General features: G+C 47.0%; 2 protein-coding genes across 4 annotated transcripts in view; one reads left to right on the top strand and one right to left on the bottom strand.

The window, feature by feature from the left end:
• The window catches only part of CACNA2D4 (calcium voltage-gated channel auxiliary subunit alpha2delta 4), a 133,039-nt gene that overhangs the window by 30,094 nt on the left and 75,446 nt on the right, over positions 1-27,499 (bottom strand). The gene's annotated exons all lie outside the window — the stretch shown is intronic.
• Positions 1,353-25,389, top strand: LRTM2 (leucine rich repeats and transmembrane domains 2). 2 transcript variants are annotated; one of them, XM_054067790.1, is made up of 5 exons: positions 1,354-2,142; positions 12,703-12,834; positions 14,283-14,444; positions 18,178-18,768; positions 20,631-25,389. In XM_054067790.1, exons 3-5 carry the CDS (start codon positions 14,378-14,380, stop codon positions 21,083-21,085), a joined length of 1,113 nt encoding a protein of 370 aa, XP_053923765.1. In that variant the 5' UTR covers positions 1,354-2,142; positions 12,703-12,834; positions 14,283-14,377; the 3' UTR covers positions 21,086-25,389. The 2 variants fall into 2 exon arrangements, with proteins under 2 accessions (XP_009555386.1, XP_053923765.1); XM_009557091.2 differs by lacking the exon at positions 12,703-12,834 and having other exon boundaries at positions 1,353-2,142.

Raw genomic sequence — 27,499 nt, 5'->3', positions numbered from 1 at the left:
GCAAACAATCTATGCAACTGTAGAATCCCAGCAATGAAATAACACATTAGAACAAGCAATGCTGAACACCTTGCAGAGCTAGATATTGCTTCATCACATCAACATGCTACCCAGACCTGTGCGTAACTTTCCACCATCAGGAACCTGCCTGCAAACCCAAGCAGTGCCTGCTGGATGGCTGCTTTCTCTGGAGTTGTGTGTTGCCATTCACTGTGGAGATAAGAGCCTTCCCCTCCACCTGTTCATCCCTTGTTGAGCATGTCTGCCTCATTAGCTCATCTTCTGCTTGTCTCTCTTTCTGTCTGCCTTCCCTGCCTTCTCTCTTTGATTATCCATATGCTGTTTTTATAAGGAGCTTTCCCCAAGATTTAATTCTTGGGCCTGCTGCATGATGAAAAGGCATAACAAAGAGTCACAAGATTACATCCTGTAGAGTGCTTATCAAGATGTACCCTACCATTCACAACCTGTTTTCACGGCAGACAGTCCAATGGTTAAATAAAACCCATGATTCAAATGGAAGAAGGTGCCAGAACAGCAGAGTAGTCCAGCCTGTACTGTCCATTTGCTTTCTCCATTCCCTATTTCTGGAACATTCCTATTTTCCCTCTCGAGCCAGCAGCAGAACTACCTCACTCAAAATTTTACTTCAAGTTCCCTAAAATTTTTACTTAAAAATTACTTCTGGGCAAATGAAAATGAATTAAAAGCCCAAACCAAGGGCAGTCTGCTTATGGTACTGGATCTGACAGACAATGCAGTTCAAGCGGATCAGCAAAAGAGTAATTCTCGCAAATGTGAGCTTCTGAGGTCCTCAGCAAGCTTGAAGAAGGCAAGCAAGGGTCTGATTTTGTAGGGCCAGGTTGCAGAAGCCCCTGAGAGAGCACAGAGGGACACCTGACAGAGGCAGCGCATGGATTCGGGTGCTTATTGCACCCGTGTACTGGCAGACTGCGTCGGGCAGGGCAGGGGATGCCTCTGTCACTGCATGGATGTAACTGTATCTACACTTGCCTAGACATACAGCTAAGCATGCTCTCCCTGCTGCGCACCAAATTCAGAGAAGTGAACTGTGGGTGCAAATGCTCCTCTCTTCCACCCATTCCCCTCATTCCAGCTAACCCCTACCAGCACTCCTCACATTTTCCCTGAATACCCAAGAAAACAGGCACTGGGTTGTGCTCCACCCAAGCAGAGAAGCATTATAGCAGCCTGTTTGCTCTGCTGCTAGGGACACTTGCTACAGCCAGGCAGGATGTAGCCAGCCTATCATGGGCACCTCTTGCTTACAGACACACTGCCTTCTCCTGCCATCTCCAGAGCATCAGTGGGAGGGGGGTGCTTTGCTTCTGAGCCCTCTGGTTTCTCCCCTGCTGTCTCCACTTCACTGCAGCTGCTTGCTTCACCCCTACACAAAACCCAGAGCTCGTTCCTTATTCTCGTGCCTTTCTCTCCAGGTTCATTGTCATCAGCCATACCAGGCAGGGGAGGGATGGACCGGGGGGAGGAGGCATTCAACTCAGTGCCTCCTCTCATAACCTGTGCGTGACCAATCTGCCTCCCAAGGGGCAGCAAAGGAGTTCACCCTGCTCCAGCACCTCCTCACCCCTCTTCGAGCCCCTCGGCTGCCAGCATCCGGAGAGATGGCGGCAAGCGGAGGAAGAGAGAGAGAGGGACTGACAGTGGCTGCCTTTTCTCCAGGATGGGTTAAGTGAAATGAAAACCTCCTGAGCTCCTTCCTCTATGTGTTTCGGAGCAGATCTTGCCTGCCTGGCAGGGTGACTCCTCTGCGCTGTCTGTGCGCACTACTCTGTGTGTGTGCTGCTGCTCTCGCAGATGTACCCCCAGCTGTCACTTTGCCGCACGCAGTTGCTCCCTCTCCCGCCTCTCTCTTTTCCTCTCCCTCTATTTATTATTCACGGAGGATTACAGTCCCTTTCCCACGCTGCCATCTCGCCGTGCGGCTCCTCTGCCCCCTGTGCAGGGTGAGTGGCTGGCAAAGAGGGGCTCCTGCCAATTAGGGTCCACTGAGAGCCCAGCCAGCAACAGAGGGACTTTCTACTGGATTTGCTCTGGGATTGTACCAGGATCGCTGGAAGACCTGCCATTCTCACAGCTGCCATTCTACTTTCAGCTCAAGAGGTAAGTAGAGGCGTTCCTCTTTCATATTTCTCCCCCTGCTCCCCAGCTATGTGAGATCAGTGGGGCTGCCCCTCATGAACTTGCTTCCCAGGGCAGGAGAGTGGCAGCCAGGGCAGCACCGTCTGCCAGACAGCACGGTGGAGAACTCCTGGTTGTGCAAGGCTGATGAGCTGAGGCACAACAACAACCCTGTCACAGATGCTGCTGGTACTGGTTCCAGTCCAGTTGCAGTGTGGGCAGCTAGGAGCAACTTCTCCCAGCTCTGAATGGTATCACCATCTTTTACTGCAGCATGGGCAGCTCAGGTGCAGCTTTGAGGCTAAGGGTTGGTGCTGTGGTCACTGGGTACTGGGCAGTTCCCTGTGAGCCCTGGCTTTTGTCCCCTTCTCAGGGCTGCAGAGAGGGGCCAGTATACAAGGTGCTACACATCTGACCTGTGGTGGCTTTGCTATGTATCATTTTGGTATCAGCAATCTTAGTAAGAACAAACTAAACTGGAGAAGCGAGGACCAAAACTGGACAGGTCCAGCATTCAGTAAACAGGTTTTAGGATGAAGGGAATGCATACACATAAGTGCGTGGGTATGTTCAGTTCCACACACAAAGCCCACAGACACAACCACAAGACATGAGGTGAAGGATGCTTTATCACAAGCAGAACCAAAATAAGTCACAACTTGCTTCCAGCATTCCTGCAGGATGAGCCTGTGATTTCTGAACTTTTGGGTGGAAGGCACAGCACTGAGAGTGGGGGTGAAACACAGCACAAAGAAACTTCACAGCCTTTTCCAGCACTGCTTGGGAGGAAAGGGGAAGAGTAATGTCCCAAATGAGCTGATGTGAAGCCACCTGTGGATAAGAATATGTATGTGAGCATTAGCATGTGTGTGCATATATACACGTGTGCATGTACACACATGCACAGACACGTGTACATATACATCCCGCACAGGGCATTCTGCCCCCCTTCTCCCTCTGTCTGCCCAGCTTATTACTGCCACTACATCTCAAGCTAATTAAGAGAGACATGTAAAATTGGAGCTCTCCTGCTTTGGGAAAAGAGGATGTTTGGAGCTGTTACTCCAACCAGGTCATGACCGAGCCAGGCCCATGATGTGGACTGCCAGATAGAATGAATGTGACACATACACCATATCCCTGATGCCACTGGTACTGAGCAGGGCATAGCAGTGGCTGCTGCCGGTGCCTGATCTGCCTCCCAAGGATGGAGAGAGAAATGAAGCCCTCATTTGGAAAGGGGCTGGAGCAGCTATATTGTGGGGTATAAAGAAGCAGGGGTTGAAGAACCCTTAAAAGACAGGGGAACCTTAAAAGGCACACAGGGATGTGTCACAGAGCAGGGGACATTTCTAGCAGTGAAGAGGAGAGGGTGCCTTTCCAGAATCAAGGACCATTTTTCTTCTGGCTTTGTCACTGGTGGGGGGTGGATCTTCTTCTAAGTGCTGTGGGCAAACAACATTTGCAAGGGAATTATTCCACATGAGAGAAAGGCTTGCAGGAGTTGTCTCCCTGTCAGACATCAGTGCAGTCTCTGTTAGTGTGTCTTGCCCGCTTGGAGGAATTATGCTAAATCCTGAGCAACGGGGTTGTTTGCAAAGAGAAAGGAGGGAAGCCCTCTTATGCAATTTTTATACCAGATCATAGCTTTACCCTTCTCTCCAGCAAAGTGAATGCCACACGCTAGCAAGGTGCACTCCCAGCTCAGATATCTTCATGAGATACTCCAGCTTCCCGCTCTTTCTCTGGCTTTTCTAAATCTGATGCAGAAAGAATTTTCTGGACTTTTCATCACCACAGAAACTTGATGAGGGCAAACCTGTGTCTCAGTGTGGTCAGCAGCAGCACAGGTCTGTCCATGAGGATACCTGGACAGGAACAGCTAGGGAGCAGCAGAGGCTGGAACAGGATGGTGACAGGCTTAAGCTTGTGGGAGGCCATTTCTGGGCAGGTCTTTGGTGACTTTTCAACACTTGCCTGTTGCTGATTCAAAAAAAAGAGATGAAGCAGTTTCCTTCACTTGCCGTATTTGGTTGCAAGCAGCTGCTTACACTATTTGACATCTGTCCCAGCCCTGGATAGCTCAAGACATAATTCAAATGACCATACTGGGATGCTTCTACCAACTGGGTAATGCTCCAGAGTGCTACACCATGACACACGCTCCACTTCTCAGTGGGAAGGAGCTGGAGCTGGAGTTCTGGGGTGTTTCTGCCCCTACTGCATGGAAATACCTTGTAACACATACTTTATTCCTGCCATGGCTTTACGAAATTCTGGCTCATAAAAATGCTTTATGTGGCTGAGGGTATCTTAATAGAAAGAAGAAATTGTTTCTCTACAAACCAGTACAATTCCAAGCTGGAGAGATGGAAGGAAAAGTTGCTTCACCTGCAAGGGGTGGGATTACATGAAATATGATTTTATTCGCATTGCAAAACCAAGGAGCTGAAAGTTAGGAAATGTCGGGATTGGGAGCAGGGTGCCATCTGCATGAGGCTGCAGTCCTGATAGGTAGGATCACACACTGTATTTCCACAAACTGTTTCATTTGGGGCATCAACTACATGGTGCTCAGTGAGTGGAGCAGAGGGCTGTACTTTTATTCTTGGTACTGCAAAGTGTGTGCTTGTTTTATTTGTTTACTGCCTGCCATCCAAGCCCAGCAGGCAATACATCATTATTCATTGTCTTGTGGTATTCTGAAGATGCTTGCTGTTACAGTTTCCCTATAGCTGATGTTAGGAAATTTATGTTCCTGATGAGGCAAGAGAGAGGGGTTATTTACCTTGCTTTTGAAGGGAAAAGAGACTTCCCCTTTAGCCACAGAGGGAGGGAGCAGCAGGTGCAGGACCAGAGCCTGAGGCATCTTGGCTGTTGGTGCCATTGAGTCCTCGAGACCATACCAGTTTGCGAGCTAAGCTGCCAGCATTTTGGAAAACAGCTGTGAGTGCTCAGCAGTTCTGCAAAATGGCCCCTAGGGTCTCATGTTGGGCACCCGCAAAATTAGGAATGTACAGACTGTGGCCACATGCCAAAATTATGGTTTAATGTTTAATGCTGACCACATAAAAATAGCTTTATTTATTACAACATCCTCATTGTTAGCTTGAGTATCATATGTCCTTTGCACTGAGTATGGGACAGGGTCCTGTGAAAAAAAATTAAACAGCACTTGCTTGGAGAAGCAAAGGCTGTGTTGTAATGCATATATGCAAGTGGCCGAATTAAGGTTGTGCAAGTATTAACTCACTTTTAAGCTCCTGGCTTTGCAAGCCAAATGGCATATTTTATCATAAGGCATTTTTTTTTTTTTAAATGAAAATGACACTTTCTTGATTCCTCTTTTATGAATGGGAAAACAAGAGTCTTTCCATTATTTATACACTTCAATGCCTCATAGCCATCACAGGATGGACTGAGATCTAAATTTACAGCAGGGCCACTCAAGTCTGAACTTGTTGACTGAAGACAGGCCCTGCCACTGCACTCCTCCTCACTCCAAGGAGATTGAGAAGCTGGGAAGCTTCCTTCTCTATTGAAGCTCCCCTTACATGAGGAATAAAAAGGTAGGACAACATCCTGAGTCTGGAGAGAAGCTGATAGAGGCAGCTTGACCTAGCGCTCATCACTTGGGCACTCTTTCTGCTCCTGATGAGGCTCTCTGCTGCTGGTGCTCCACAGAGCAGGGTATGCTGCTGCTGTTTTGCTGCAATGTGCTCCATGTGGGGTAAGAGGAGCTGAAGGTGAGCCCTGCTGTCCTCACTACTTGCATTTAGTGATTCTGATGGGATTTGAATGTTGGAATGCCTGTATCTCTTCTGTGGCTGCAAACCCTCCAGAAAACTCAAGTCATGCTAGATTTTAAAACCTTCCCCAGACTCAGCAAGCTTTGTAGCATGGGGCTGTGATGTGTGTACTAACCCAGATGCATCCAAGTATCCTGGCATCCAAGGATCCTGGCTGGAGCTCTGGATCGTGAAAGCTGTCACCACGTCTTGCTGAGCTATGGGCAGTGTTCCCATTGTAAGAGTGGAAGTGTGTCCCAGAGATCCTTAGGACTCTTGGAGCTACAGACAGCAGCCTGGACCCCATGCAGTTTGTGTGGACTTTGCGGGGATGCCCTTCTTGGATGCCCTGGGAGGGTGATGGAGGCAATGGGGAAGGGGAAGAAGAGCTCCAGGCTCTCTCTAACAGGAAGCACTGCCAACCTCACGCCACAGTGGCAATGAAGTGAAACACATCTATGCAATTCACTAAGGCAGAAAAAGGTGTACTTCGGAGTTCAGTATAACTGCATCATGTGCAAACAATGAGAGTCAACCTTTCCTTGGGAGGTTTGCTGGGACCTGTGTGTGTGCTGGGTCACCGACCCCCCTTACTATTACAGCAGAGGATTTTTACTGCTGGCAGCTCGTGCTCTGCCCCACTGCTCTGCATGCATGGATGATCCCTGCCCCTGTGAAGATGCCTGGGGGACAGACTTGTGAGGTGAAATGGTACTGAAGTTCTTCCCTCATCCCACCGTGGTTTTTACCTCCGCTCTCTCCTCCTCCAACAACCTAAGTGCAAAGCCGCTACCCTTGCAGCCAGTGGTCTGATTCTGAGAGGCCAGCAGCAGGGGAAGCACAGCCAAGGTGCTGGGTGAGAAAGAGGGGGTGGGCCTCTCTCACTCAGCAGCTTAGGTGGCAGCAGTTCTCCATCATGTTGACTTCTCCACTAGAAGCAAAAGTAACAAGAGTCGAGCAGTAGAAAGGCTAGTGAGCTTGAGGTCCTGGCATATTTCAGAATACAGAATATAAAAAAGGGCAAAACCAGTTCCCGGGCTAATACAGCCATGAATGGTGACAAATAAGCAGGTATGGGACACTTTGTGTGCATGCAATCACCTGCACTTGTAGAAGGTCACCTGATTTTAGGAATGAGGAATCACAAGGAGAAAGGCATGTGGCTGGAGTGCCTTGGCCCCTGTAAGATATAACAGGTCTTTCTTCGTATTAACCTGGAAGCTCCTTGATTTGGCACTCTGGCTGGGCTGTTTGACAGATGTCTGACGTAGCGCTCCAGGGACAGAACTGTGAACTAAGAGTTTATATTGATAAAAAAGCCTTGTATTTTCTTACCTTGCTGGTAAATTGATGCACTTCCAGCTACTACTCTATGCACGTAAATATATGTCTCATCTCAGACAGCCTGGCGCTTCCCCCTGATGGATCTGCTGCATTCTTTGCCCCTAATAAGAGACCCATGGAAGGTGGTGGGCCATCTCAATATTTCTGACCCCTCAGAGAATACTTCACAAACGTGGGCCCTTATATATATCCTTCCTCTTGAATACCACCCGAATAAAAACAATAGAGAGATTACTTTGGGATCTGTAGCACCATCCAACTAAGAAGTCTGGAAAATACCTGTGTGAGGTTTGGGGAGGGCGATGAGAACCACGGAACCAGGATTCTCCCACCAAGCCATCTTCTCTGCCTGGAGCCTCTCCCTGGGATATGTCACCCACCCATCCACCCCCCATCCACCCCCACCCAGGCAGGCTTGGCAGGAAGGAGGGAGCGGCATTTTAAAGGCCAGCAAGCTGGAAGACAATCCCAGGGTGCAAAGGAAGAGCTGGGAGCAGAAGGGTGCCTCCCTCAGTCAAACCTACCGGGTTGGAAGCACCTGCAGTCCTTCTGTCAAGGGGCTGAGTGCAAGGATTAAGGGCCTGAGCTACTACTGGCCATGGGATTAACCCCTGCAGGAAATTAAAGTTGTAGAGAAGGCTCTTCACTCCATAGCTGAGAGAAAGAGAAAAACTGGGATGTGGATTAGAATTGGCAGGGCTGGGCTGGTGACAAGCCACCACCCACAGCCAACTGTTCTCGGCTGGATCAGAAAATGCTATCTCAGTCTTCATGTAGACGCCCCGCTCCACATCTCACTGGGTTACCAATTTTTGCCAACAGTGTGAGAAGAACAAAAACATCACTCTGTGGCAAGAAAAAGAGGAGGAAACTGAGTAGCCAGCTCACGTGTCCCTCCTCTGAGCCACTCTCCAACTTCCTCACCCGCTTCCCTTCTCAGTTGCCTCCGTTAGGCATGGAGGAAACACGCACGTGGTCTGTTGTGTTCAATAATACTCTGCGAAGATGCTGGCACACACATGGCTGGATTCCTTCCTGTCAACTGCCCCCTCAGCTCTCCTCCTCCTGCTGCTCCAGGCCTCCTCCATACGCTGTGCTCTCACTGTGCTGGGACTTTCCTGTCACTCCTGTGCTGGATATCCCAGTCTCCCTACCTGCTTCCACAGCCTCACTAGGAATCCCACTTCTCCACAGCAATCTGCGTCTTTCACAACAGTGCTACTTGTCATGGTTTCCCTTCTGATGCTTTGTGCTTTCTCAAAGGGTTCAAGAAAGCTTGATGCCCTTAGTATTTCCAGCAACTCCAGACTTGCGTGCTGGTCCAGGAGGCTTGGGATGCAAATATTAGGATGTAAATATTATACAGGGTGAGGAATCAAAAAAACTGACTTCTCTCCTGATTTTGCCACAGGCCTATCAGGAAACTTTGGAAAAGCCCAGCCCAAACTCCTTTATTCTGTGTAAATGGTAAGCTCTATAAATCCTGTTCGCAGGAGAGGAGAGCATTTACAACTCCAAGTGATCCAGTGCAAGCACTGTACTTGGCACCCTTGAAAATAGCGAATGAGGAACTGACTTGGGCTCATGATGAGGCAGCAAAAGCTGGGCAGCTGAAATTTCAGCCAGCCAAACCCAGCAGCCATTTCTACCTCTCTTATAGTTTACCTCGCCATAAGATGGGGATAAAGTTAATCTTTTGTTGACGGGCTTAGTGGGGAAACATTTTTTAACACTAATCACATTTGCATTTCAGAGGTGCCTACACATGGCACTTTCAAAGATCAGAAGATTTTTGATCTCATCACATCCCAGAGAACAGGGTGAAGTTTTTTTCCCCTACACTAAATCAGGGATTTGGCAGAGTCCCTTACAATACTAAGTGGTATTACATGCTTTTTACTTATTTTACACCTTTTTGTATGAGGTGTTTTTCTTAGCTGTGATCAATCACTGCAAGTCAGATGGCACAATTTCTTCTGCAACAGGATTTCTAGTGTGAATTTAAAATGTGCTTTCCATTGATTGTGACAGCACAACACTAATGAATCCTGAACGCATGTGTTAATAAATCAGCAAGTGCTGGCAATGAAGCCCCCAGCTATTTAGCATAGAAGCTCGCCAGGGCACTGTATGTCTCTAAAGTGCTGCTGAGCTTAGATGTCACCTCTGGGTGCTTTTGCAGTCCAAATAAATCACAGATGAGGAGCTGCCACTGAGACAATGTGACTTTTTGTGGTCAATAATTTGCTCGACTGACCTAGATTTGTTGGGGGACCAAGAATGGCCATCATCTCCATGCCATCTAAACCCTCTTGTGGAACTGTAAGGAGCACAATTGCCCACTAGGACTCATCAGCCAGGTTACTTCATGAACTTCCAGTTGCTGTAATCAGACCCCCCTGTATGCTGTATACCAACTCTTCTCTGCTAAGGGCTGATGAAGGAACAAACATAGAACAACATGCTTTAATCACTGGACTCTGGGGTACCACTGCATTATGGGTGATGGTAATAAACAAGAATTCTAAAAGCAACACAGAGAGGGGAGGGAAAAAAAAAGATAATCTCCTTAAAGTGCCCTCCCTCATCCTGCAGCTCTTCTGATAAAGGCTAAAGCAATTCAACATTGGAAAGGGGAAAGGGACTTTGCCATCTCTTGTCAAGGGAAGTGCGGGGGAGGGATGAATGTCTGTGGGTACTTCCTGATAATTTATTGCTGACATCTGTTGCGGCCTCTATTACCCACCCTTTTTTAATATAGGTCACCCACAGGCCCTGCCAGTACTCGTAAGCCAGGTTGTTAAGGGAGTCTGATCCCTGAGCCATGATCCAAGGGTTAGTGCAAAGGACTAAAAGGGATAATCAGAGACAGAGGTTTCTGGGCTCTATTTCTGACTGCAACTCATCCTAGTAACACAGTCACCCGTGTCTCTAGCCTCAGTGTCCCCATCTGGAAAATGGGATAACTAACCATCTACCTAGAGCAGAGGCACTACTGGCTACATCCTCAGCCTTACTTCTGGGAGTTATTACATACAAAGAACAACAACACCTACAGCTGTTGTAACAGCCATTCATAGAGTCGATTGAAAGCTTTGGATAGAAGGTGTCACAGAACTGGGAAATGTTACTAAAACAGTATGTGGAAACAGTAAAATGAAACACTCCTCACCTTCACAGTGTGCTTTTTGGGACCTGACTTACAAAAGCTAAGGCTTTCAAGTGATACTGCAAACATCACTTGTGTCTGGACAGGGAGAAAGGAAGCACATGACAGTGATAATGCCTGCTGTAGCTTTCATGACCTGGCAAATGCTGCAGAGCCATTACAATCTCCTTAGCATCCCCCCCAGCAGTAAAGTTCCCTGTTCTAGCTAATTAGGGGAATCCTCATTAGAGAGTCCTCTAGAGTCTGACAGCAGGCCAAATGTCCAAGTGGCACTTCAGCTCAGTGTATTTTTGGCCGCTGGAGCCCATGGGCCAGAAATGGATGATTTCATTCTGTTGCTTTGAGCTGAACCTAAAAGAGTTGTCTTTCTGTCCTCTCCGAAATGGCAAGAAGGAAAGGCCACCACCAGCCCCACAGGCTACTCTGTTCATTTCTCCACAATCTGGGAAAGAGATTCAACTCCAAGCACATGGAAGAAAGCTCTGGACACCGTGTCCTGTGGTTCACAGGGCATTCAGCTGACATGTTGCTGCAGGGAGAAGGAACCATCTATTAAACCTGGAAGAAAGACTAATGGCTGGTCTGTGGAGTCCTTGGGTGACTCCACAGCATTCAGAAATTCAGCATTGCTGATCAGCCTTGAGGCTTCAAACCCAGGCAAGGCCATGCTAGTTCAGAAAGGATCGTGCAGTGCCTCTCCTATGGGATTCGGGGTGCCAGGGGTGCCACTCCTAGCTCTGTCAGAGTCCTTGCTGCTGGAAAAGTCCCTGGCTGTCAGACTGAAAGCAAACAGACAGATTTGGTGGTGCTCTGGACAGTCTTGAGATGTGGGCAGGTGCTAGTTACCCCTGGACTACAGGGATCCCAGTGCTGCATAGGCAGTGAGTGCAGCTGTCCTGGTGCTTTGCAGAACAGAAGGCATCTCTTGGGCCACAGCAAACCAGCTAATTAAGTCAGAATTCTAAACAAGTCAGAGAAAATCTTTAAAAAAGAAACTATCAAAAATTCTCTCTGCCTCCTTGCTCTCTCCCAGCTGCAAAATCTTAATCACTAAGGGTCTAACACGCTTATGGGCAATAGACACGTGGGAGAAACTGGGTTTTTCTGAATCCTTGGAATTAAAATTTCCATAAACATACTATTTCAAGTATAAATGCAGAAGCTTACTGGTCCTTGCACTTTGGCAGTCATCTACTGCTCTGCCACATGAGCATATGTTATGCTTGGAGAAGCAGGCAGTTTTGTGCAAGACATGGATGTTGGATAAACAGAGGTCACAGAAGAGGCCCCGGTACATGTGCAAGCCCAACTGTGTGCACACATTTGTGAATGTAAGCTAAGTTGGTGACTATATCTGGATACATACATGAAGACAGCTGCTTCAAAGTCTTAGAAACATGTATGAGTGCATAAAGGGTGGCTGCTATCTGTGGGGCAGAGTCTGGTGTTTATACGACATGCTTTTAAAATAATCTTGGGTTTATCAAGGCGCCTCCATCTTTGTGCGTGTTGCAACGCAGGAGACAACATTAAAGCCTGAACAGGTGTTAATCACTATGCACTGTAATAAATTCTAAACATAGGGAAAGGGCTTATTTATACACGGCTGCTCCTCCCACCCTGTACTCTGTGCTTGAGCCTTGGTTCTGCCTGAAAGGAAGAGGCATCCATGAGGTACCAGAAACCAGCGCATGAGCTGAATTTTCCTACCTGACCAGAAGGAGCTAAGGGTAGAAAGTCTGACCCTGTCACCATCTTCACTACTGGGTATGCTGATGATACTCCAGCCTCCCACCGTTTCCCGAGAATGGTGTGGCTGAATTGCACAGAGCAGCAAGAAGGACATGGGGGTACACCACCCCATGGCCTGAGTGGGACCCTGGGCTGAGGGGAGGCTGCAGAGGGAAGCCATGTCACAAAGCACCCAAGGAAGCTGTTTGTGTTTTTTAAAGCTTAGCCCCCCTGATTGGAGTCAAGCCAGCTGATACAGATGGGGTGTTACAAAACAGAGCCAAAAGGCAAGAGCACAAGGAACAGAGCTATCTATAACTATGACAGAGTTAGATGGAGCGAAGGTGGGGAAGAGGCAAAGACAGAGCGAGGCAGGCAGCCCCTGATGCTGAGAGCAAGGACACAATCATTCGGCAATGGGATTTGGAGCTGATAGACTCCCGCTATCCAGCAGGCAGATAAGGCTCTGTGGCTGTCAGCTTAACTCTGCCATTTATTCTTGTGCTGTAGGGAGTTAAATAGAGCACACGGAAAGCCTGCTGCCGGGGAGTGAAAGTCAAGGAGGGAGAAGGAAGGAAGATACTGTAATTGGGCAGTACCCAGGGAGTCAGGTGCGAGTGGCTGTGGGCAGAACCCCTCCAGGTAAGTGCTTGCAGCTTTTCACTCTCCTCGTTGATATTGACAGCCAGGGACAGGAGCTTCAGGGGTGGCATTTAGGATGGAGATATTGATATGGGGAAGGCTGAAAGTCTCCTTCTCAGCCAGCTCTGGATGGGGACAGATATTTGTTTTGGCTTCTCCTTCAGTGGGGACTGCAGGGATGGGGCTACATCTCACTTTGTGTAGTGGGGGCTGCAGCAGGTGAAGGTTGGGTCGATTTCGGTGCCGTAAGAGCTATTCATCTATTTGGTGCATTGGCATTCGGGTATACGATCTAAATAGCCTTGCAAAATGTACTAGTCCAGGCGCCAAACCTGCTCATCTTTCTCATCAAGATGCTAATTTAAATATTTCCTGGTGGTTTACATTCCCACATAAAATAAATCAGTCATGGGAGCGTGGGGGAGGGGGAGCAGCTGGCACGTGTGTGGGGAGAGTGTGCTGGTGGTAGTGTAGCACCCAGCTAAAATAACGGCTGTGAATATTGTTAGAGCCCCTTGGAGAGGATGGAAGATGGTTTATTTCTGTACCATGGTTGAAATGTGTCCATCTAACTGCTGCTGTGATTGTGAGTGGCATATCAGAATGCAAGTAAAGGGACAGGAGGGTCCATGGTGTTTCCCCTTTTTCTGCTTGCCTATATCCAAAAGGGAAACAAGAGGCAAGGAGAAACCTGTTGTCAGTCACTTATTGTCAGGGGAGAGTTTATGGTCTTTGGGTTTCTAATTAGACTGAGTATTTTTCCTTCTTCTAATTAAGATGTAATTCGTCTCTTTTCAACACTCCCACTCAGTCTCCTCCGCCCCAGGTCCTTCCTTCTCCTTCGAGGCTTGCTCACTCTTCAGCTCCTGCTGCAGTGTGAAATCCCCAGGCTGAAGCAGTGCTCTGCTCAGCCCTGTTATAAGCCACCACATCCATTTTACCTTAAAACAGAAAGGAAGCTCTGGTAGGGAATACGGGAGGTGGGGTTAGGCGAGAAGCAGCTTGGCAGCTGCTGGTGCCCAGACCTCAGTGAGCCTGAGCTGTTCGTCAGGGAGAGGATGCACAGGTGGTACCAGCCTGTGTAGTGGTGAAAGGGAATGAGCTGGAGTCTGCTGCATTGGCAGGGTGACCTCAGCAATTCATCAGGTTAACCTTGAGCATGAGGCTAATGTAGCAGCCGTAGCAGGCTATTCATGCACAGGCTTTTCTCTCTGGTACTTGGGTGAATCAGACCTTACGTCTGCACTGTGAGGTTCAAAGTGAATTAACATTGCACCCTCGTCATGATGTGCCTCCTGAAACATCCTCCACCTCACCTTTAAAATGGAGCTGATGCCTCAAAGGCAAAACTCTAGCTAGGGAGGGGAAAGGACAGTGCTGTGCCCAGCCCCATACCCTGCACAGAGGGAATTGAATCCCACCCACTCTGCTCTGCTCTCCCCCTCCAGGACTTGGCAGGCAAGCTACAAGGTCATTCCTCCTCCCTTTTGGGCCGTGTGCCAGGCTGGCTGGTGGATGTGAAGACACGCTGGAGAAGACAACAATGCTGCCTACAACTGCTGGCCACAGGTGGAGGAGCCGGTTCCTCATGAGGTGGCAAGAGGCTTGTTGTAAGTAATGCCTACTCAGGTACTAAGTACGATGATCCTGTTTGTAAAGGGAGTGGAAAGAAAATAGGTCACATCAGGGTTAAGAATAGGGGAGAGGGACAGCTAAGAACAGAGATGTTTGAACTAATTCCTGTTTAGAGGCCAGGCTAGGTGGGAGGGAGATCGAGACTCTGAAGCTGAAGATGGGCTTAAAGTGGGACAGCGAGTGATGATAGCTTCTAAATTCCAGCGGGCCTGGGAGGTGAGAAACAGTGAGACAGATACCACTGCACAAAGATCTACCCTGAATGTTTCTCAGGTTGGTATCCCATAAGACGTAGATTCATTTCTGTGGCAGGGGTTTATATGTAGGCTGTTGAGCAAGGCTCCCACCTCTTTGTGGCAGGAGTCATGACAGATTTTAGAGGGGAATGGAGGATGCAAATGCAGAATTCTCCTACTGGGCACTGCCATATGTAGTGAAAATCAAGAAGTAAATAAAGAAGATCTCTTTTAAATTAAATTGTAGTTCAGCCTGTGCATCTTCCCAGTGGACTGGAGCATCTGCTGCAGTATCCTTGAGCACAGAGCAGACTGCTAGGGCACTGTGGGGCTTCAGGGAGTGTACCTGCACTTCAGAGAAGCATTTGGGGACTGCAGCAGGGTAAAGGAAGTACTTGGACAGTGTCCATCACTACTGAGTGCCCCAGCAGCAGAGCAGATCTGTGGTTTCCCTTGTTCCTGCCTCCCCTGAGCAAATTTGAGGCTGCCACTGTAAGTTGCTAGGGGAATTATTTCCTTTTCCAGAAAACAGGCATCTTTGTAATCCATCCTCACAGACTAGACTGCAATATAAATTATTTATAATGAATGCTACCGAGCCTTGACTTAATCTGATATACCTGGATCAGCTTTCTGCCACCTACTAGAGTCACCAAACACTTCACAAAGTAACTTCATCTTCCCCTAACACAAAAGCACATACTACTCTTCCTTCCATAGAGCTGGAAGACAATTTCAAATTCTACCTATTACTTTCCTCCCTTCCCCATCGAGCTGCATCCTAACCAGTGCAATGAATTCCTTGGTCTCAGCTCATATGCTAGTGGATGCAACTCTTGCAGGGACTGAAAATGAAATCAGACCTTCTCCTCTCTATTATTTTAGTAAAATATTTCCAAGGGCACAAAGCAATATATAGGTAACAACAAGACATTTCTGGCACATCCTACACGACTGCAGAAACTTGGCATAAATCCAGTTCCTGAACATATCCACAGCCAGCTGCCTGAGACTTTGTTCCTACCAGCTACTGCCAGCAAACATACTGGTTGACCCCACAGCCACCAAGTTGGGGCCAGTGGTGGGTAGGTCTTTTGAGAGATAAGCCCTTAAGAGAATGCCACTTGTATAGCATTACACACAGTCTGCTCTTGCCTTTCTCAGTGTACAAAGCAACTAAGTTTTATCTCATCATCACAGCTGTCAATCTATTATTAATACTGTATTTTTGTTAAGCATCCAGGAAAAGACAGCGTCACTTGAGTGACTCGCAACTCTATCCCTTTCCTACTCTAGCTCCCATTCTTTAATTCTGTCCCTACAACAAGAACGCAATGCATTCTGAAGAGAGTTAAATATCAGACAGACAGTACCTGCACTGTGCTGATCCACAGGCTACAATCTGCTTTTATGGCAATCTCTGCTGTTGACCCCAAACTTGGCATGACAAGAAAGCACAGAAGTGGTCAGCATAAAGATATCTTGTATTTCACCATAAAGATCTGTAATTATCATTAAAAGAACACACAGATTGGCACAGCCTGGGCTGATGTACACCTGAGATCTCAACTGGAGGACAGAAAAAATTGTTGAAGGAGTTGTAAAAGACTGATGAAATCAAAAAGAGCTGAGACACTCTCTCTGAACACTTATCCCTTGGTGCTTAATCAAGCCATAGAGCTTGGGATCCAAACTGTGTAGTTCCCCTTGGGCTACCAGTCCACAAATCGGTCCGTTCTCACAAGGATTGCTGGTAACACAAAAAGGCATTACACAGGATGACAGGGTTTGTGTGTGAAGGCAGCATCACTGACAGAAACCAAGTCAACATAAAAAAAAATGGGCTATGGGTGAGACTAAACTCTAGAGAGAGTGGCGTGAGGGAAAAGAGGAAGCGCATGGCTGACTGCAGACCTGTTCCATGCAAAGCTTCTCCAGAGCATGGTTCTCCACTGGGTCCCTTTCCTATGGCAGTCATTTCACAATTCCTTTGGAGTTAAGAAACACAACACCTGCTTGTTGGATCTTTGGAAAACAGCAGGAGAGAAGAATCTGCTTTCCAGTCCAGGAAAGAATGCTGAGACAATAGATGGATCCACTTTAGCTACCAATCACTCCTAAAATGACTCTACCAATCCCAAGTGATATTCTTCTCTGAGGAAAAGTGAAGAATGGAGAAGATAGAGCATGACATACAGAAAACCTGCTTCAGTTTTAGTCAAACGCTCAAACTTGTCACCTTAAAAGACAGTGAGGGAGCTGAATTCACTTCCCACATTGAAGAAACTAATCTCAATTCCACAAAAGAAATTAAGATGAAGGATGCAAATGTTTTACATAGACTGCTTAAACATAACTCCCACTCCTCTAATGACAGGAGGCACAAAGCTCGCTTTCCTGTTGCTGCTGCTTCTTTGTCACAGAAATGAGAGTTTTAAAAGCCATTGGCTTCCAGGGAGTTGGTAACTAGTGCTCTGGTGCCACTCACAGGATCTGGGCCCACATCGGGAATGGTGACCCACAACAGCTCTAAAAAAAGATGTTTTGTGGATTGTCTGGCCTTAGCTTTGAGACACTTAATAAGAAAGGGTGTGTATGCTAACCCTTTTCTAACATCCCTTTATTTAACTAACAACCTCCAATTTTCTTCCTCACCTTCATTTCTATGGACAATTTTGGTCAGAGGTGATACTTCTGGGCTATTGCTATGGAATTCAGAAACTATTTTGAGAGCAATGGCAAGTAGCAGGTGTCCAGTGGTTTAGGGTCTCCTTGTTACTTTATAATAGCTTTCTTGGTAATACAATCTAATTAATAAAAAAATCTCTAGCCACAAAGCCCACACAACATACCGTAGATATGGAAAGAAAATGATACCCTGATTTAAAGTCTAGCTTAGACCTGAGTCTGATCCATCGCAAAAATTAGGATTCAAACTGCAGGAGTACAACTGAGATGTAGGTTGTTTTGTTTTCACATTTCTGGAAAGCTTTCCACTAACATGCCTATTTCTGGGAAAAAAACAACAATCCAAACCCAAACCTTCTTCAATACTTATCAGTTCGTCTTCCCTCAAAGCTGACTGTTGAGAAAGAGCTGTCCTTTATTTTAGGAGGCACTTTCCACCACTCTCTGCTACATTCTCCTCTGACAAGTTCCAATGCTCTCTTATGTGGCAGGAAAGTCATCTGGGATGCTTACTTCCCTGTGAAATTGGAAGGATATCTACGTGTTTTCTCTTAAAATAAAGATGAAGAGGAAACTCATCTTTAGCAGTAAAGATGCTAAAGTGTCAGCAGTAAAAGGATGTAGCTGTGAGGAAGCTCATTACACTGCAGGACATTGTAGTGAAGAGTCTTGCTGTGAGGGTCATGTTGTAGCTATAGCTGTGTTCAAGTTGTGGTGATGGGTAAGGATGGCAAAGCACTGTTCTAATACATGTACTCTCTCTTGTTTGCTTTTCACCTACCAGTGCTTGGCTGTTGGCTGTCGCTATGTGCTGCTGACTCCTTCTTTGCTTGCCCTTCCTCCTGCAAGTGTAATAGTGGCAACCTGGAAGTGGACTGTAGCGGCTTGGGCCTCTCTTCCATCCCCTCAGACATCCCCACAAACACCAGGACCTTCCTCTTTCTCAACAACAAACTCAGCATCCTGCCAGGAGCAGTGTTTTCCAACCTCTCTGCTCTACAGAGGCTGGATCTATCCAACAACTTCTTGGACCAGCTCCCTCAGAACATCTTCAGTGACCTGGGGAACCTGACAGAGCTCCAGCTGAGAAACAACAGCATCCGGGCCTTGGACAAGGACCTGCTACAACACACGGCCCTGCTGCGCCAGCTGGATCTCTCCATCAATGGCCTGGCCCAGATACCTTCAGGCATCTTTGATGACCTACCTGCTCTCCGCTCCCTCTCTCTCAGGTCCAACCGCCTGCAAAGCCTGGACAGGGTGACCTTTGAACCGCTAACCAGCCTGCAGCAACTCCAAGTTGGGGATAACCCCTGGGAATGTGACTGTAACCTCCGAGACTTCAAGCACTGGATGGAGTGGTTCTCCTACCGAGGTAAGTGCTCATGCAGTGGGGGCGAAGTGTGGAAAAGCTGGTTTTCCATGGAAAGGAAGGACTTTGTCTAAAGCAGGCAGAGAAGAAACATGAGCAGATACATCTGACAGGTCAGGTTGACCTGAATGCCAGATCTTAGCCAAGAAGCATGAGGCACATGCTACCACACTAAGAGACAGTTTAGTACCACTGCACCTTCGTATAGCAACACTGCCAGGCTGAGAAGTCCTCTGTAGCCCCAGATCTCGTTTCCTTGTTTTGTTTCCAATCTGAAAGATTACTTCTTTTGAGAGAGAGAGAGGGAAGAACTATCCTCAAATATCAAAATTTTAGGATTATGAGTTCCCCTGACCTTTTCTGCCTAAAGAGAAGAAATGCTTTTCACACTTGAAAATAACTATCCTGTTCTCTTTCTTAAGTCAGGAGAACTAAAGGCCAGATTTGGTTGTAAAGCACCAGGTTTGCTTTCAACAAAAGAAGCCTAGTAGACAGTTCCACTTAGCAAAACATTGCAACTAATATTAGCATACCTAAATGCTCAAATTATCAAGCCAGACTACAAGTCAGACTGGCAATAAAATCATGATTTCAAAACAAGCAGTTTTTGACAAGTTTGTGTTTCCGGCTTTTCCTTGTAATATGGAAGGCTGGAAAGATACATATCACTTAGCATGAATGCTGATGAGATGACACGCTTTCAGGAGTCACGACTCAAAGAAAGATGGCAGATTTTAAAGGGATGACAATTGAAGGCCTGACCTTTTGTTGCTGGAGTCAATGAGTAGGAAAGGGTCTCAAATCATGCGGAGAGCAACAGTCAGCTGTCACATCATCGCTGATCACAGCCATGCTGCAAAGAGATTATCTGTACCTATGGCTTCACTGCACTCTGAAATATGCAGTTGTCTGAGCAGAACCAAACAAGCATAGAAGTGCCACTTTCCACTTTTTTCTTTTTGTCTGTTTTCTTTCTTGACTCTCTTATCACAGAGGAGATAGAAAGCACATGGAGTTAATTTTGCTTTTTTTTTCCCCTTACAAAGAAATTGCCCAGACTCGCTCAAGCATTTGTTTCAACATCTGTCACCACATTCGCAGAGGGTGGATGGATTAGTGGTTAGAAGATGGGACTGTGTGTCTGTTGTTATTTTGAGAAGATACAGCCTGGTCCTATATTTTTTCTTTCATTTCTCCTTTTCTAAAATGGTTCTACTGACACTTACATAACTCACTAAACTGTATGAGGCTGACTTAATAGATAGTTTCAGAGGGCTTTTATGTCTTGGCCCAAAAGATGTCCATGCAGATATCATGCGCCATGAGTTCTACTGTGAAATCCAACCTAGGCAGAAGCATCCCAGACAGCTGTCATGGTTGATACTGTTCCAGCTGTAGAGGGGTAAGGCATGCAAAATATCTCCTAGTTAGGCATCAATAGTTTTAAAGCATATCATGTGTGTTCCTTCTGTCCAGTGCCTGAAGGAGCACCTTCATCCACATCCATCCACCTTTGACAGGCACTGTGGATCTAGCAGGACATGGAGGTCTGCAGATCCCCCTGACTTCAGTGTTACCCTTCAACTTTAGAAACTTCCTGCACTAGATCATGGCTGCCTTTTGGGGATGGGAGAAGCTCTCTGAATACTCTTGCTACTCCCTTACGTGAGGGATTGGATTTTATAGCCACACCGCTACAATAAAGCAGTTCCCGGCTTGATAACCACAAAGCTTCTATGCCTGACTTCTGTAGGGCAAATCCTTAGCAGGTGTGAATGGAGTCATAAGAAGTTACACGGCCCAAGGATCTAGCTCTGCCGTCACTGTGAAACTGTGGTTCACTCCTATTATCTCTATTGGGACAGGTGGGAAAATCGACCAGCTGGCATGTACCCTGCCCAAGGAGCTGAAAGGAAAGGATATGAGAATGGTGCCCATGGAGATGTTCAACTACTGCTCCCAGCTGGATGATGAGAACAGCTCTACAGTGCTGGACAATACTGGCCCACCCTGCACTAAAGGAAGCCCAACTCCTACCAAATCTAAAGCAGGTCCTGAAGCAGAAGTGGAGCCCAGCGTGGGATGCCCTCAGAAACAGCGATATAGGCCTGTGAGCGTGCGCCGGGCTATTGGCACTGTGATCATCGCAGGGGTCGTTTGCGGGATTGTTTGCATCATGATGGTGGTGGCAGCTGCTTACGGTTGCATCTATGCCTCCCTTATGGCCAAGTACCACCGGGAGCTGAAGAAGAGGCAGCCCCTCATGGGTGATACAGAAGGTGAACATGAAGAGCAAAAACAAATCTCTTCTGTGGCATGAAACTTTTCTAGGAAGGAAGAGACAGCAATGAACAAAGGTATCTGAGAGCAGTCAAGTATGGGGTTCTCCCAAAATACATCTTCCCAGACAGATAGTCAGACTGTGCTCTACTCACCCAAGTGGTGCAACATGCCTCTGGGGGGTCAGGGCACATGGCTCAATTTCTGTTCCTCTGCCCCAGGCCCATTTTGCACCCTTTTACCCTTGGGCCCTACCAGACAAATAAAGTAGAGTCAGACCTCAAGTGCTTGTTGTGCCTCATGCCCTTGCACAGAGCTTCCCTTGCATGCCTGCTGTGGAGGCAGCTGGCACCTTATGGGAACCTGTGTCGTTCTCTCAGCTTCAGTCCTGAGTTGTCCTGTCAAGAGCTCTTTGCAAACAGAGAGCAGCTCTATGAAAGCTTGTGTAAGGAGCAGGACACCAGCAGTGTCCCTGCTTTGCTGTTAGGGTCCTGCTGTTGTGTGACAGTATGTTGCTGCCCACTCTGTGAGTCAGTGCTGCTGAGAGCACATTGGAAAGGAGGGAAGGCCTCTAGGGGATGACAACAGTCAGGAGGAGATTGCCCTTCTCACTTTTAGAGGTGGAAAAATACCTATATCACTCTAACATGCTGCCAGGGAGCACAGTGTCCCTTTTTCTGCTACTGGCCAATTCCAAATCTGCGAATGGACACACACATGTCATCTGCTATAGGTGCACAGATACAGACTCATTCTCACGCACACAACCCCTCTCCCGACTCATTCTGATCCCAACACACACACAGTCAGTCCAAGCTCCAGACACTCAGACACCCCGACCTGCGCATGGGGAGTCACATGTACCCATGCTGATCTGCCCTTTGTGTGCAGCCGAGAATACATTCAGCCACTATACCTTACTTTCATCATAATAGTGCATAGCACCTTCTGCTTTGGACAAAATACATGCCCCCTGCCATGAAGGAGGAAAAAACCCCATCTCAGCCATAGTGCAGAGCCAGGGAAAATGGGCAGAGAGGATGGATAGAGACAAAGTTATTAATGTTACAGCACAAGTCTATGGAAATAAGTATGCAGAATGAAAAAAAAAATGTGTTCTTGTTATCTACTTCATGTTTTCTATGATAAATTGAGAGGGTAAGGACATGAAGTCTCCATTTGGAAATGTTTGATTGGCAGGGCAGAAGTGGGTCATCAGGAAAGGCTAGAGGAGATGACGGCTTACCTACCTTGGTAGTGTAAACCATGGTGAGGAGTAGTGTCAGCCTAAGGTAAGGTGGTGGGAGAAGAAGACACACAATCCAAGAGCTGGCATGAAAGCGCAAGCACAGGGTGCGGAGTATGGTTATGCAGCTGGTGTGACTGAAGAGAGGGGGCACAATCCTGCATGGTCTTCTGAAGGTGAAGGGTGAAACCTGGATGACAGCGCGGCACAGGTGGGAGAGCACAGCATAGCCCACATATGCTCCTCTCACCATCGGTGTTGTGTTCACTGCCATCCACAGCTGCACATGAGTGTGCCCACACACACAATTGTGCACACTGCCACTGTCACGTAGGGTGACTTCCCTGAACCAGACTTAAAGCCCTCAGACTGCAGTGCCTCCTATTAGTCTTAGCTCTTTCTGACCTGATGGGGAAAAAAAAAGTGAGGGGGGGAAAAAATGAAAGGAACTCAACATAAGGACTCATTTTGTATCACTGGAAGTGCGATAAAATGCTGTCTCCAGGGGAGAGCACACATTGCCATGGTAACCTGCTCTAACCCGTCACAGTGGGTATTCCTGGGCGAGGAAGATGACACCGGAGGTCGTGCATCCACAGTGCCTGTGGATGGTGTGATCCCTGCCATCAGGAAGCAAGCTGGCAGCCAGCCCAGCTTTGCAGGGTGTTTCACTAGCAACCTGCGTTCAGAGCCCAGCACGCACTGCAGGTGGACCCTGCCAGGGCATGTCACCTCTTTCCCCGGCTCCAGCTGGATCCCATGCCTTTGGACAACTCACAGCCCTCCTGCTTGCTGCTGCTGGATCCCTGTGGAAGCAATGCACGCTGGCTCCTCACCTGCTTCTGGTTTCATGCAGGTGGTTGTAATATACCATGGGCACACAATTCCAAGTCTTTAATCAAAGCCTGCAGTGGCAAAATCTCTCCTGGCCTACCCAAGGCCACCAGACGGAAAGAGACGGAATGCTCTGGACTGTTTTAGCTTGACTTCTCTTTGACATAGGGATGCGTGGGACAGGAGAGGATGTTCTTCGGGAAGCAGAAGACCAGGCTGCCCTGGAAGAAGAACTGGGAGAAGCAGTCCATCCAAAAGTGTGTGTGCACATTGTACTCCTATTCCCAGCACACTGCTTGTGGGGAAGAGGAAGAGGAGGAGGCAGGCTGGCAAGATGTGAGGAGGAAGGACTCTTCCCCCATGCACTGTATAGCCACTCCAACCATCCCATCTGCTGCAATCGTAGCCTTCTCTAAAGGGCGGAACTGGTGCACTGCAGACTCTGTATGTGTGTTACTGCTGCTCCACATTCCCAGCAAGCCAGGATTAGACTGTCTGCTGGATCCAAACCTCTCCCCAACCTCCCTCTCAGGGGAACTTCTCCCTTTACCATACTGGACTCCATAATCATACTTGAAATGGGACTTGAGTCAGAGCGGTATATTTATAGATCTATATTTTACTTGCATCAGAGAATGGTGAAACATTGCACAAAACAAAAGGGATCTATATATGTGTGTGTATGTGTGTGCATGTGTGTGTATGAGTGAATAAGAGTGAGTGAGAGACTGTTTTTAATGGGATAGACTAGAGATAAAATGAATGGGAGGGAGGCAGGGGAGAACACAGGGATTGGAAGGGAAATCCTCCTTTCCCTGCAATTTCCCTGTGACCTCCTCCTGCCCTGATAAATTTTAATTTGTTGCTAATATTTTCTATATCTCGTGTTGTGAGGCTGATTATGTCCTTGCCCATCCTTTCCCTATGGTTTTCATTTATAAGGCAGAAAGTCTGGATTCATCTCAACCCTGGACAAGGGACTTCTATGTTTAGAAACCCACCTAGGAAAGGAGAAGATGGGAAAGGGGAGAAAAGTGAGTTGCTGAGAAAAATGAAGGCTGGCTGCTACGGGGAGTCCCATTGGAAAGCAAATACTGTGCTTGGAGGGACAAGGACCTAAGCTCTTTCATACAGAGCATAGTAACAGGGTTCACTGGGAAATGTCCTCTTTATAACACTGCTTGCAAACGAGCTCTTACTCTGTTCGCCAGCATGCCTGGAATGCAGGCTGCCCTGGTGTGACTGAGCTGCTGCACCATCCACAGGCCCTCTAGGGAGTATGGTACCCACCATGGTCAGAAATGAAGCTCTCCTGTGGGATGCTGGATGCAGAATGAGACCCAGTGTTCCTTGTGTGCCCAGGCAATAGGTTCCAGTGCTGTGTGGGGACAGGGGCTCCCATTCCTCCTGCCAGCATGGCTAGGTATGGAGGGAACCCCTTTGAATTTGTCCTTGCTGCAGGCAAGTGTACCAACACCACATGCAGGTGCCTGCCTTCAGGAAATGGTTGTCTGAGGCAGGCAGGTCCAACATTCACCAGGGCGACGTAGGGGCTGGCAGGGCCACCAGAAACCCCCCTTTCTGCTCCCACAGCTCCCATTCCACACCCACCCACCTGTGGTAGAGGCAGGCACATCTCTTGCAGGGAACAGATGGTACTTGTAATTTCTTTTTCTTTTTGTTACTGTTTGAGGGAGAGCAACAAGATTTTCTAAAATGATTGAATGGAGGTTTCTTTGGCATGAGACAGAAATTTTTAAAGGTATATTATATTTCTGGCTTGTTGTTACAGAAGAATAATAAAGAATGTATTTTCCTATGCTCCTTCTTGTTTAAATGAGAAGTCTGATAGCAACCTTCCCTCTCCCCTCTACCCCCTGCAAAAGCAAACACTGCAGGGATACAGCTGGCCAAATGAAAAAGCCCCTGAATTTCAAAATATGCGTATGCTTCTCTGTATACAGTGTTTGAACTTGGAATGAACAAGCACACATATACACACACATACACTGTATCAGTGTAAGTTCTAGGCAAGCATGTACCTGTAGTCAGGGTGAGGCTGTAGGGCTAAATACACCGACAGTCAAGGTGAGACCCTAGATTTAGAAACACACACACACACACACACAGTGCTCCAGGGACAGAGACAGACAAGGGCGATTGTGTAACAAGGATAAGATACTGTGGCAATCAGCTCATTACATAAAAGTAGAAAGGGCCAAATTAATCCCTAGTGTAAGAACACAGAAGCCAATGGAGTTATATTCAGGTCAAATTAGATTCCAAAGGCTTTTTTTTTTTTTTTTTTTTTTTTTAATTAGAGCATAATGTTCAATAAAACTTACAGTAACAAATAGTGAGCTATGGGTTCCTATATCTCCAGATTCCTGACACTCCTGAGCAAGGTTATTTTGAAATGAATGGAAATTGCTACCTAATCCTATTGCACCCCCAAGTACACAAGCTGTCACCCCTAGAGCTAAAAGAGTCTCTCCACCAGCTGTTCACTGGCTAGGTCTATCACACATAGCTAAGAAGTTTAAATTCCCCAATTCTCTACTTTCAATGCCATGCACAGATAATTCATCACGTATTCTTCCTGTGAGAAAGAGCTCATCTGGATGCATATGGAACCACAAAAGATGTTAAACTCTGCCACAATCAAACCCTTGTGCTACATACTCACACTCCAATACCCTGTTATATTCAGTCTGATCTTATGAGAGAAACTGGGAGCAGAACCCACGTACTCCTAATCCGATAACAGCTGAAGCATCTGTTCTGCTGAAAGGTATGTGCCGCAGGAGAATCACCATTATTGTTTAACAGTATGGTGTCTATGACACATAGTTTAATCTAATTTTACCATGTGGGTAGAGGAGCACACATAGATACCACTAAGCAGTTCATATAATACCTGAAATATAGTGCAGAAAAAAAGCAAAGCAAACATGCTCATCTGATGACTCTAAGCTTTTTCAGTTTGTGAATTATCTGGGAGCAGGCTGTGATTTTCTGCAGTTTGATTATCCTCCGTTGGGCAAATGTATTTGCCCTGTACACATATCTACTTATGCACACATGTAACTCCATATATAAAAACATGCAATTATGTATATGCATATATAATACTTGTAAAATACATAAAATAGAATTCCTCCTCACTGTCTTGTTCACAGGCAGCTTGCTGTGCTGGCTTGAGCAGCATTTGCTAGCACTGATTGGAAGCACAGGTCAGAGGGTCAGCTTCTATCCTCTGATTAGACAAGAGCAAGTCCTATCATGGGATTTCCAAGGACCAAAAAGCCTTCCCTCTGCAAATACTGTGGAAGGCAGACAAAAGAATACACATTTTCTATGGACTATGGCTACAGAATGGAGTGAAAGTAAATAAAGATTTCCTGTGCCATTTGTGGGAGCTCAGCACATCAGTAGCAACCCTGGAAATCTGGGGACAAGGCAGCTCAGCTTTTCTCCCTTTAGAAAGTGGGGGAGAAACCATCCACGGGGGCTAAACCTCTCCTTCCCACGGTGGCACTGACTTGCGGCCAGGCAGAGGCCATGAGTGGGGCACCTGGAGACAAGGAGAAAGCAAAGCGTGATGCTAAGAACAACTCTGCCTTGCGTGGCACTTCTGGACCGGGAGAACAACATGCTGCTCTTTGTTTTGGGCTCCAAGTTGAGATTTGGATTTTCTCTGTGTCCTAACGGGAATAAACTCATTTGTTATAACAGTTGTAGAAAATCAACTCGTAAAGGGCATCGAATGAGTGACAAATGCAGCTATTTCATTTGAGAAAATACTCACAGACGATATGCTGAGATATTCACCCAGCTCTGTGTCAAGCTCAAGGGAAATATCCAGAGTAACAACAATGCTTTGCATTTCTATAGTGCTTGCCTTTGGCAGCTCTCTTGGAGCTTGCAAACATTAATGAATTCACAGAGGCAGAGATTCAGAGAGTATAAAGGCCAGAAGGTACTTTAGATCATCCAGTCTGACCTTCTGTGTATCGCACGCTACTTGGAAAGTCTGTGGAAAAGAACCATAAACATTATTTGAGGGTGGCAGAAAATGCCATGCTGTGAAAGGCTTAAAGAGCTCAATCTGTTTAGCTTATGAAACAGAAACTAGAGATGTTATCCTGTAGGAAGTCCAAGAGTCAGTGTTTAAATGCAGCTAAGGTGAATTTTCCAGAAAGTCATCTACCTTTGATTTGAAAACAGGCAAGAGATTAAAAAAAACCTTTCCCCTTGCTACCTTACTTCAATAACTATTCAGGCTCACTGTTAGCATACATGCTTCATATCTCCTTTGAATCTGTTTGGTTTCACTTTCCCATCATGTGGTTTTGTTATGCTTCTCTCCTCTAA

The sequence above is a fragment of the Cuculus canorus genome, chromosome 1 (genome assembly GCF_017976375.1).
Source record: "Cuculus canorus isolate bCucCan1 chromosome 1, bCucCan1.pri, whole genome shotgun sequence".
Lineage (NCBI taxonomy): Eukaryota > Metazoa > Chordata > Aves > Cuculiformes > Cuculidae > Cuculus > Cuculus canorus.
This window is presented reverse-complemented; position numbering and strand designations above follow the sequence as displayed.

What these genes read in the sequence shown, in the direction of transcription:
- LRTM2 (XM_009557091.2), top strand. Translation starts at nt 14,378, where the DNA reads ATGCTGCCTACAACTGCTGGCCACAGGTGGAGGAGCCGGTTCCTCATG. An exon ending in GAGGTGGCAAGAGGCTTGTT is followed by an intron (nt 14,445 to 18,177) that starts GTAAGTAATGCC and finishes TTCACCTACCAG; the next exon opens with TGCTTGGCTGTTGGCTGTCG. An exon ending in GGAGTGGTTCTCCTACCGAG is followed by an intron (nt 18,769 to 20,630) that starts GTAAGTGCTCAT and finishes CTATTGGGACAG; the next exon opens with GTGGGAAAATCGACCAGCTG.